We start from the raw sequence: 12,264 nt of genomic DNA, 5'->3' as shown, positions 1-12,264 counted from the left end.
CCATCTCGGTTTCCCGAGGCGGTGAATCGGAGTTGCAATTAAGAAACATTTAATATAAATAAAGTATTTAGCGAATTACATAACCATGTACTTTTGCGAGTCCCAAAGTATGCGGGTATTACATAGCTATTAAGCTTCACATGGAGAAAGCTTATGACCGATTAGAATGGAATTATATTGAGGAAACGTTTTCTCAATTTGGCTTTAGCCCTGTTTGGATTAGTTGTATTATGGAATGTATCAAACCTGTTTCTTATTCTGTTTTGGTGAATGGATAGCAGGTGATGTGTTCTTTCCAAGTAGAGGGATTGATACATTGTCAAATTGTGTCAACTCATTTAATTGAATGCTCAATGTACGTTCACAACAATAAGCCTCTAACAAAATCTGTTTCTATGATCATGAAGCTTTAAACTTTAAACTTTAGTTTTTCTTTGTGAATCACTAGTTTTGAGTTGAAGTTAGTTATTCTAACTTAATGTTTCTCAGTCAGTAATGCACAAGTAACAGTACTGTACAAGTACAAAGCGTTCTTTGAGTCTTTAATTCATCAAACATACATGCCATTAGGAGTACAAGCACATACCCTTTCAATTTAGGACACACATACTTTAATGGAGTAGTAATCGCATAAGCTTATGTAAATTTCTAGAGTTCACCGCGGTATATGATTAACTCTATTCATTAAACCATACCCATTCGGACATTCTCTCGTTCTTCTAGTGGCTCATGCGTTATGCCATTGAAAGTTTGAAACGAGACTGCTCTGTCGATTTCAATCTAAGCAGTTGTAGTGCTTGTAGATTCACATGTGCTAGTGTAGCTGCAAGCTACAAACAAGAATGGATTACATTAATGTAGTTCATCAATTTCCTGTTGTTCATATTCTAGAATCAAATTTCAAAAACGTATTAATAAATTTAAATTACCCGAGCTTCATAGTCTTTGTGGGTTTTACAATGCTTAGCGGTTCTGGTTGGCTTAGCTGAAGACTGATTGATCCATTTGGATAACTATTTCTACCATTGTATGACATGATTTCACGCTCTTCTGTATGATTCGCATCTTGTCGCCCATACACCTATATATGATTCATCGCAATTGTCAAAATAGTCGAAAAGAAGATTACAATGCTGGATATTATCCATAAATTTCTAATTGGTTGCGCCTTCTTTCTGTTGTGAAGAAGTAGTCATACGATAGAGTTCTGGGCGTAATTTTCATCTTTGTGTTGTTAACACTAGGGTAAGGCTTCGTACATCCCCCTTGGAGGAGTGATTGAGGCATTGTTGTAGTCGTCCTTAAATTGGTAATTGGCGTTCTTATCTAAAAATGATTTACATATCTTACCTTGTTTTTGAGCTCTGAATTTTCTTTTTGCACGAGATCGACCTGCTTATATAGCTCAACATTGTCTTGATGAATTAGCTTTCCCTGCATCATCAAAGTCAGTATATACTGTCAGAATAACCCTATGTCCTATGCTTGTTATAGTGAATTTAAAGATATTACGGTTGAGGAGACCCGTTGATTGAGCTCTTTTATCTCATCTGATAACAGTTGTTCCTGCAAACAACAACAAAATACCTAAATATATTAGTATCAATGGTTGCATATAGTAGTGTCTGGAACTTGGTGTAGTAGTAAAGTTATCAAAAGTCGGAACCTTTCGTATTCGACCACTTTTCAAGCTTCTTTCCAGTTGATTTTCCAGATTTTGTAAATCATTAACGCTCAAACCCGAAAGTTCTTCTCCCATAAGTCTCCTGCATTCATCAAAACAAGGATTTGCGTACAGTGCTGATTGGTCAATGGCGTTGTTAGTTACATTAACCACTAGATTCTACCCTTGCGGGGAAACTTGCTTTTTTAGTATAATTAAATCCATATATTTTGGTTTACATAGGAGTAAGCGCTTTTCTTTTGGATCAAATGAATCGATCTCAATCAATCGAATCAATCAACTTATAGGATCTGAATCGAATCAACTTATAGGATCTCGAATCGAACTTATAGGATCTCGAATCGAATCAACTTATATAATCAATCGAATCAACTTATTGGATCTCGAATCGAAACTAAACTTATAGGATCTGAACTGAATTTATAAAATCTGAACTTAACTTAACTTAACTTATTATTATTATTGTTATTATTATTATTATTATTATTATTATTATTATTATAAAAACGCAAACTTTTATTGAGATTAAACAGAAATTTTACCAGAAATTAGTGGACAGCCAAAAGAGAACACCGATAAGAAAATATAATCTAAAACACAAAGTAAGATAATAACATTTTTCCGCTTTATACATTGCTTTGTTTATACATTATACCACGGTTACATTACGATAAAAAATAATGAGAAGATTGATAATTTTGTTTTAGAAATAATATTGTATATATGTATCGAATAACTAATAATGTTAAAGGTTTTTGTGTCGATTTTATAAATAATACTCTATGGGCTTGTTTGGTTGCCCATTAAAATCATGGGATTTTAAACTTTCTAGGAAGTGTAAAACCATGATGTTTGGTTGCCAAAATCATGGGAAGTAGAACTTCCCACATGAATCTACTTCCTCCATTATGTGGGAAGTCACTCATCAAGCCTCCCCTCGGTCATTGGAACTTGCCACATGAATTAACTTCCCACATGCAAACCAAACACTTTTTGGGAATTTACATGAATTGGAAATTCATGTGAACTTGAAGTTCTCGGGAACTTTAATTCCCTTATGTCAACCAAACAAGTTCTATATAACTTTTCTAAACTGAATTTATAGGATCTGAACTTATAGGATCCGAATCAATCAACTTATAGAATCTGAATCAATCAACTTATAGAATCTGAATCGAATCAACTTATAAGATCTGATCTCGAATCAATCAATTTATAGGATCTAAAGTAAACTTAAATTAAGTAACTTTAAGTCCAAAAGAACAGGGCCTAAGAATTGGAACATTTCATCTAACCTGTGGTTTTCTTGTAAATACTGCAATTGGTGTCTCAAGTTTGCTGCTTCCCTTTGCCAAAACTGTGAACACATAGTAACTAGTAAGAATGCGATCAAAGTTGGTTAATGTTCATGATCAATTGATCAAAGTGTCGTAACATTTCGAATGTTATCTAATAACAAGTAGATTTTATTAGAGATTCTGAAACAACATTTGACATATCATGATTCTTTGGTGTGTGAAGAATTCATATATTCTTAGTGTCTCATAAAGGATGAGAGAGTTTATCACTTTATAATGTTAAGGATTGTCAAACCTCGGCTTTGAAGGGTGGATTCTCACTCCTACTTACACAAATAAAATTGCACAAATTCTCATTTTAGACGGACAATATCTGTCTATAATAAAAGACCGGCCAAATACAATACCAATTTCCGAATAGGATAAACAACAAATGGGGTGGTGTGGGCAAAAAATGTCACTACGTTTATTCTATTTGACCCGTTTATAACAATAGACAGATATACCCGTCTATAGCAAGACTAATTGATAAAATTGACTTGCTAATAAAAGTAGTTGTCAATTACTTGATAAAAACATTATTTATTTATTTATTTATTTTTTGATTAGGTAAAAAAACTAGGTTGATCCTCTAGGGTAGGACCAACCTATTTCATCCTTTCGAATGAGGGAGGTAAGTTGAAGTCATCGGCTATCAAACCACCTCGAAAGAGTTGGACATGAATGTCCAACTGAAACCATGAAGTCAGCAACCTTGTTGGCTTTACAAAAGCAATGTTTAATTATCACTTCATCGAAAAAATGAAGGTCTAATTTCACATCCTTGATAATACTAGAAATTTCCCACGGAATTTGCCAAATACCTCGAATCGAGTTAATAACACATAAGTTATCACCCGCCACAATTAACTTTGAGATTCCTAAGTATTTAGCTGCTAAAATACCTTCTTTTAAAGCAAGTGAACACTCTTTAGTCTTCACCCATTTTTTTTTTGCAAAAAGCAAAATATAAAGTCAATGAAGAAGGGTGGGTTTATTGATAAAGAAATTAAAGGGTGAAAAAAATGGCGAGGCTTTTTGAGGATCTTTGCCTGTGCCCCTGTCAGTCTACCACAGTACCACACTACCACGTGAATTTTATTTTTTCACTTCCAATCTATTTATTTATTTACCTATTTTATTTACGAATATCTCATTTATTTGTTTACTTTTTTATATTGGAAATTTGAAGGTTAATTTGATCGTTCACATAATTCATTCTTCACTTATCACTCAATAACAATTCCCACAAATTGTACTCTCGCCTCATCTTGACTTTGTCTAAAATCAAAGGTAAACAAATAAATGAATAGAGTATTTCTTATCAACAAAACCTTGAGTTTTGGGACCAAGGGCCAAAACTTGTCGTATAATCCATCTCCGACTTATAAAAAGAAAGATTTAGGCTGACACGCGATCCAAAGGGAGTGTGTCGCGTGTCAACTTGACTTGACCCATAAATCCGATCTGACCTAGCCCGTTTTTTCATGGTTAAGGACCCATAATTTTTTACCCACGATCCAAAATAACCCGTTATTTTAGGATTAAAACCCGACTCGTTTGATCCGATGGGTTAAAGATAATTCAAGAATATTATTAAAATATTAATATTTTATATTTTGTTTGAAATAATAAATTGAAAAATAATATTTTATTATTTTAAATAAAAAATTAAATTATAAATCAATTTTGTATAATATTAAATACGATTCAATTTTAAAAGCATACTTTTCGGTTAAAAATGGGTAAAATAAAAGATATAATAAAATTTTTTTACTCGTTTTCTAAACTTGACCCGACCCGAGAACCAATATGGCCCGACCCGTGACCCGAGCCACAACGGATCTATTGTGTTAACGGATATGTGCTTTGTTTTGTTATTATAATTATTATCCTTTTAAAAAAAAAAAACCCAAATCCTTATTTTTTCCAGTCTCTATTAATTACGTTTAATATATAGATTGCCACGCTTCTTCTCCTTCCCTTTACTTACTTGTCTCTCTAATTCTCATATATTTAATATTCAATTATACAAATATGAATCGAAATAGTTTTAATATGTATTTTCCCTTCTCATCCTGATCGACGACCCCCTTTCTCGGATAATCGTTTTGATGAAGAAAAACGTTTGGAGGAAAGAAGACAATTGAGAAATATTAAATTTACTCAAATCTTACAATCATAAAATCAACCACCTCAAATCTCTCAAACATGAAATGGACGAAAAAGGAGATATATTAAGAAGAATTGGTAGGACGCTTCACCAACGACTACATCGCTCATGAGCTCGTGAACCCAACCGTGTGCTTGGTTTCCACTTAGAGTTTTTGAGGAGTTTTAAGGTTGCCAGGATTTGAACCCGTGACCTTCGGTCACACTGGCTCTGATACCATGATAGATGAACCATCTCAACCAAAACCTTAAGGTGATGGTTGAGGCCCAACTATTATAAATATTCCTATTAGATGTTTCAATGTACGTGATTTTGGGGTATTACAAGCTAGATTTCTAGTTATATATATGTAAACCGATGCCTTAGAAGTATTTCTTCACAAAATAATGACAACTTGCATCATATTGTATAATATAATTGTTGAAGATGAGCGACAGTCATATGTTGGCTATGACAATGTACGAGAGTACATGGATAATCATAATGATGATGATGACGAAGAACTTGGTGTAGATGCACCCTCTTATAAAATAGAATATAATGAAGATATATCATCGATTTATGGCAAATAAGAGTGTTATATAACTTGATGTAAGACCCATGAAGACATCAAGCTCTTGAAAAGACCTAATTGTAATATACGGCAACGATTTGGTTAATTAAGTTTTATACTTGCGTCAATGTAATTAAATTATCACTAGAATAGATCTCGCATTCGTGCAGTTTATTAGATAGAAATATTAGATAACATAACAATTTTACCGTTGTAGTTACTCCATTTGTAATTTAATTATAAAATTTACTTTTAGATAGAAAATCGTATGATCAATATGTTCATACAAATTGAAAAATATTATACCCATTTTAAACGGGATAAAATTATCTATTGTATAGAATAGTATGGCCTAGTTGTAGATAAGATATAATATAATGAAGCCTATTTATAGCAAGTCATTTAGGCGAGAAAATTTTATATAAGGGCAATGTTCAACTTTTTATGTTTAATTAATGTAATTTAGTTATCATGTAACATTTTCGATAATAATTTATATTAAAAAATGTGTTGAGAAAAAAATCGACTTTAGAATTAAAAATAAATAAATAAAAAGGACTCGGGATATAAAATTATTTTGAAGACTATCCATTATTCATATTCAAATAAACCATTAAAAAAATCGAGTTTACAATTATGATTGTAAAATTAATAATTTATAAACCTTGAACTATTAATATGAATTTTGGTATTAATTATGAAGTAAAAATTAAATAAATGGGAGATAGTGTAATAATGATGTGGAAATTGTGGAGTATAAAAGTAAGAAAGGTAAGGAAAGTTGAACATTTGTTGATGTGGGATATTGTTTGATTGCTTTTGATAAACTTTAGTGGTGAATGGGAAGTTGAGATGAATGCTGAATAGAAGAGAGAAAAGTTTAAAAAAGTGTGGGTTGAAGATTAATGAAGGTTCGCCATTACAGAGGGTCTTAATGTTAGGATGCAAACTCATTTTCCACATCGATAGTATAAAGGTAAAATAGCGTATTTATAAGTCTCCATCAACACTAATACTTCGAGGTTTTTTTTTTTTTTTTTGAAGGAACCCAAGGGCAAAACCATTAAAGCTTGGATCAAAGCGAACAATATCATACTATTATGGATCGTGTATATGCGCAACAAGAGGTGCCCTAAAAGAGCTATCAACGCTTCCCCACAACAAGTAACATCAGAGCCCTAAGATCGAGGGCTAGGCAGAAGAAGAAGCATCATTCCTTAGACTTGAAGGCGGCGTGCATACACTATAAGGCACATGGAACTTCTAAAAGTTTGAATAATAGCTAATATGGTTGTGAAAGGTGACATAAGTCTTATGACGATGAGACAGGGTCATCCAAGAGAACATCGTCAGAGCTCGACATACTGAGGCTTAACGGAGGCCAACAAAAGCGCTCCATGGTAAGTGCAAAGGCGGTTTGGCGTGGCACTGAGGCAATAAATGTGGACCTAATCCAGGGCAAAATGGAGGCAAAGGAGTATGGTATGCAAGTGTAGCATAAGTCAGTGAAGGGACACATGAAGGATCAATACTTAAGGATGCATGGTGCCTAGATATTAGGGTTGAAAGGTGTAGGAAGTTCTTCATGGAGGTCAATATCCGCGTTAAGATAGCGGTCCTTGTAGAGGGGAGAATTGTTAAGGTAAAAAATCACGTCCCACATCGGTGGTGATTGGGTCTACCCCCTTAACTTAGTCTGGGATGTCTGACTTAGCTTCGTGCCTGGACGCGTGGTGGTTGATGTTGTTCAGCGCAAATGTGCCAAGTATCAGGTCTTGTGTACGACGATCGATTATGGTTTCTTACCTTTTTCTTTCTCTTCGTTGGGGGATTTGTAGACCTGAATGCTATTACCTTGCTCAAGCAGATTCGGAAATTCTCTGTATCCTAGGACGCGGGGGCAAGGATACTGCTTACATTTTTACTAGACTTAGCTTTGCTATTGCTAGGGGAGTGGGAGCCCAGATAGTATATCGACTGCCCACTAATCTGATTGTAAGTATGTGTCAAGTTATATAATCCGAATAAAAAAGTATGTGTCAAGATATTCTCTAAAGTATGTGTCAAGATATTCATAGTTAAATTGTATTACATTTTTCATAATTATGAATTTAACAAAAAAAAAGATTAGATTTTAATTATAAGAATATATTTATTGAAAAAATGATAATTTAAAAGAAAGAAAGTTTCACTTATTTACTAAAATAGTGATATGCATTTTGGAGGGAAAACTAAGAGAGTTTTTATTCTCTTCGTAGTAAGGGGAATGGCATGATATTTGACCCGTCTTAAATAAGAATTTGTGATAGCTCAATGATGGTGACTAGGGAGGGGTGAAAACGAGCCAATCCGAGCTCGAGCTCGGGTAAACTCGGGCTCGACTCGAATATTTTAGCTCGAGTTCGGCTCGAAGCTCGAGCTCGGCTCGAGTTTCAATCGAGCTCGTTTTGTCATTATATATTTTCACTTTCTCACTTTTTAAATCTAACTAAATATAAATATTTTTAAAAAATAAATAAGATTATAAAATACTAAAATTATTATAATATACATATAAATGTTTAAATAACATATAATTTGAAATAAAAATAATATTACAGTATAAAAATTATACAAAAAAGTTATAAACGAGCACAAATGAGCTCCCGAGCCGAGCTTTGCTTAGCTCAGGCTCGACTCGTATTTAGCCAAACTCAGTTCGAGCTCGAACTCGAGCTCGGTTTGACCGAGCACAAGTCGAGCTTTGACTAAGCCGATTCCGAAGGCTCAGCGAGTCGGTTCATATCATTAACAACCCTAGTGGTTAATTTTTCTTTTCCACCTTCGTTATTATTAACGTTTTCTCCGAATTTTTCCAATGATACATTATTAAAAAATAATATAATTTGTTGTTTTTAATTGATATATATCAAGTAAGAAAAAATTATACTCCTTAAATTACTCCTTTACTCCCTTGCATTCACTGAAATCATACCATTAATTATGGAAAAAAACACACAAGATTCTAGTGGAAGAACTCTCCCAGACCCTTATTGTATTAATCAACAAACCCACTTATAAAAAACTCTTTGTAACTACAACTTTGAGAACTCTCAGTATTTGGCTACGTAGGCTCTCTCTTAAAAATTTTGGGTACAATTATGAGCAACCTAACCAACCCAGATTTATATAGGGTAGTACAAATAACTTCTTTGTCAAGAAATAAAAGAGTCTACCTTCCTGATTCTTTCTAATATCCTATCTGTACTTTTCCAATAGGAAAATATTCTTAAATAATACTTCCCATATATGTGTAAGTGAGCTACTCCTTCTATAGTCAATCGGTTTTAGGATGGAATCTCACTTGCTTGTGGGTTGGTCTCATGCACCTAATTCTATAAACCCGTTGCGGAGAACTCAACATAATAGAATATTGGAAATCAATATTCTACCTTATCTAGAATTTTAGATTATATCAAGCCTATTTCTTAACCGTATAATTCCAATGAATGAGAGAGCGTATGAGAGGAGTTGGAGAAAGATAGAAAAAAAGGTGACCAATTAACATTGCCCAAAACATCTTTGGGTTAATCACCAGCATTACACAAACTTCCATGTGGTTTTGTAATACACGATTCATGTAACAATTGTAAACCATGATAGGGAGTATATATGTGTTGATTTGTGCAAAAGGAGTTTGCCTTGGGTACTAAACTAAATAATGTATGAACGAACCATGTTAATTACTAATGCAGGTTGATAGAGAGAGTGCTAATTACCTTGAGATCAGCAGCAGCAGATGACATCTGATGATTCTCCTCCTCTTTCATTTTGTGGTATCTTTCGATCACTGATTTCATGCTGAAATTTGTCCTAATGTTAATATCACTTTATTCAAAACACCAATGTTAAATATGACTACGGACCTGTTCAAGATATAATTATAGTGTAAGTAACTCTTACATTGTTGAGATCTCTTTATGAGTGACTATGGATTTCATTAATGTTAATTTATTCATTGTAATTTATCCAATGGTGACCTAAGTGAAAATTTTACCGTTCTAATATTTTTGCTAAATGTGTTTTTCATGAAACTTTTTTTACTAAGACTGAGGGTATTGCTTTCTAAGCTAGCCTCATACTAATGAATGAATTTTCTTTTTGACCTTGTAATTGAGCAACTTTTAAAACTATATCTCATCGCGTTATCGGACAATGGGCTCCACAAAATTGTACTCCCTCCACATTTTAATGTTCTTCCCATTTCTTTAAAATACTACTCATATATAATAGATAAATGTGAAGAATATTAAAATATATAATAGATAAATGTGAAGAATATTAAAATGTGAAGGGAGTAATACAAAGTAACATATAGAGATAAAATCTCAGTATAGTTGAACCAAGAATACACTGAAACAATTGAAAACCTAAGAGCTTCTTAGAAAGTCACCCATGCTTATTAAGACTACCACTCAACGAGTGCGCTTAACAATGAAGTACGAAGTAAATAAGCATTTTATTGATATGATTAGTACTATAAGTAATCATCCTGAGACTCCCTAATAAATCTAGGGTATAACAATCATTTCCATTTCAGTATTTAACATAACAATGTGCTCGTTGTGCTTGAGAGTTAATCGCGTCACCGCAATTTAGCCAAAGAATATTCCCTCACTGGGTGGATGACTTAAAAAGTTCATAACCACAAGCAGGGGCGTCTTAAAACAAATGAAGGCCCGGTGCGATACAGGAAAATGAGGCCCCAAATATAAATGCACAAGTCTATTATATTTCGATGTTTATATTAATTTCATTAATAAAAGCATGTAATCCGGTGACCAAAAGCGGAGGCCCGGTTCCCGCGCCTGTGATTGCCCGTGGCCTTAGACACCCCTGACCACAAGATCTCCATACAATCGTAGGATTAATTATCAATCTTGAGTTTAAAATTTTGATAATGTATTCCTAAGTTTTATATTATTGAGCTCGCTTTAGTTTATAATTAACATTTTAAACTAAACTTGTCTTAGCTGATATTGACGAGTTAAACAACATTACCCTAGCTATTTTCTTAAGGAAAATGACTATATTCTACATAAGAGAGGTTAGATGTACATAACTTTACCGTTGTGTTTACAACACAATATGTTTGTTTTCAGATGATTGAAATAATGATAATTGTTAATTGAGTATTATATCAAATGACTTGTATTTCAAAAAGAACAAAGTCATCTAAGCAATTTAATCATTTATTATATTTGTATTTTATTCAAATATCAGTTCAATGAAATAAGATCAACTTGGCTCCATTTACGAGCTACTAATTTAAGAAGTTAATGGCACTACAACTTCAATGAAATTATCAGTTCAATCACTTTCACTACATAATAATAACACAACGTAACAACAACTAAATGTGCCCAAATTTCATATTCAACCGATGAAATAATTAAGCACACGGTTAACGAATTGAGATAATTACAAGCATTCCGCATTATTTAAGAACTCAAATGTACCAAAAAAAAAAATTATTTAAGAACTCAAAATGTGATTAAACCACCGTAGAATACACAAGAACAAACACACATGGTACATACGAATTTTAACTATTCATTGCATTGAAATATAAATCGGTTTTTCTAACTTGTGTCCTTAATGACATACATTAAGAAGCTAATTCGAGAAACATTTATAAGATTATTTCATTAATTATGGTAATATTAGTTTTTACATCAATTTCTGATGATATTTACAAAATAAAATTATTCTTATTAAATACTACTTGTATTTTTTTTTTCTTTATCAAAGAAGAATCATTTAAACCCTATAAATAAACAATCTAGCTCTACTACTTGAAACAATTTGTGTTTGTTAACACACGACTAACTAAAGTACACTTTCAAGAACAAATTTTAATGATTTAATGATTTAATGCATGAAGACCATAGTATAACATGTCTACATAATGGTTAAGATTAATATGATCAATTTTCCGATCGACAAATTTTAACTCTAATTTTTCGTAATTGTTAGCAAGTATAAATAGATATACAAAGCGCAATAGATTTTATATAACATAAAGAGTAATATAATACGGAGCGATTGATTAATAATATATTAATTAGAAAAAAAAAACATACTTTGTGCTTGCATAATCATAAAGTTTTCCAGTGCTAGAAAAAATAATCAAGCCAACTTCTGAATCACATAGAACTGATAACTCTCGAGCTTTCTTCAGCAATCCACTTCTTCTCTTTGAGAAGGTAACTTGTCTACTTGTTGTATTTTCAATCCTTTTTATTACTATTTTTCCTCTTCCCATTTTTTTCTAATAATAATAATAATAATTTTGCTTTTCTTGATTTTTCTTCAACCTAAGACATCAAAAAAATATTGGGTTTATTTATGTAGTTAATAAATATACAATTGAAATGAGTAGAAACTGAATTGCACCACAAAATAAAATATTAGAAATAATCAAGAAATTACTATTGGTGAAAATATAAAAAGAAATAATGTTGGTATAAGAAGAATA

The 12,264-nt window shown here is 32.4% G+C and overlaps 1 protein-coding gene across 2 annotated transcripts; it reads right to left on the bottom strand.

Annotated features, from left to right (window-relative positions):
* Positions 1-522: 522 nt before the first annotated feature.
* Positions 523-12,051, bottom strand: LOC141602621 (MADS-box transcription factor 23-like). 2 transcript variants are annotated; one of them, XM_074422806.1, is made up of 8 exons: positions 11,870-12,051; positions 9,506-9,587; positions 2,980-3,041; positions 1,667-1,766; positions 1,525-1,566; positions 1,351-1,434; positions 930-1,081; positions 523-830 (listed from the first exon to the last, which is right to left on the bottom strand). In XM_074422806.1, the coding sequence occupies exons 1-8, from the start codon at positions 12,049-12,051 to the stop codon at positions 815-817; spliced, it is 720 nt and encodes a 239-aa protein (XP_074278907.1). In that variant the 3' UTR covers positions 523-814. The 2 variants fall into 2 exon arrangements, with proteins under 2 accessions (XP_074278907.1, XP_074278906.1); XM_074422805.1 differs by having other exon boundaries at positions 723-830; positions 1,513-1,566.
* Between the last annotated feature and the right edge of the window lie 213 nt (positions 12,052-12,264).

The sequence above is a fragment of the Silene latifolia genome, chromosome 9 (assembly GCF_048544455.1).
Source record: "Silene latifolia isolate original U9 population chromosome 9, ASM4854445v1, whole genome shotgun sequence".
Classification (NCBI taxonomy): domain Eukaryota; kingdom Viridiplantae; phylum Streptophyta; class Magnoliopsida; order Caryophyllales; family Caryophyllaceae; genus Silene; species Silene latifolia.
Note: the sequence above shows the minus strand (reverse complement) of the source record. Positions and strands in the feature narration are given on the sequence as shown.

Coding starts and splice junctions, on each gene's coding strand:
- LOC141602621 (XM_074422805.1), bottom strand. CDS start 12,051: ATGGGAAGAGGAAAAATAGTAATAAAAAGGATTGAAAATACAACAAGT. Junction 1,567..1,666: donor AAAGTGGTCGAATACGAAAG/GTTCCGACTTTT, acceptor TGTTGTTTGCAG/GAACAACTGTTATCAGATGA. Junction 1,082..1,350: donor ATTCAGAGCTCAAAAACAAG/GTAAGATATGTA, acceptor AATCATATATAG/GTGTATGGGCGACAAGATGC.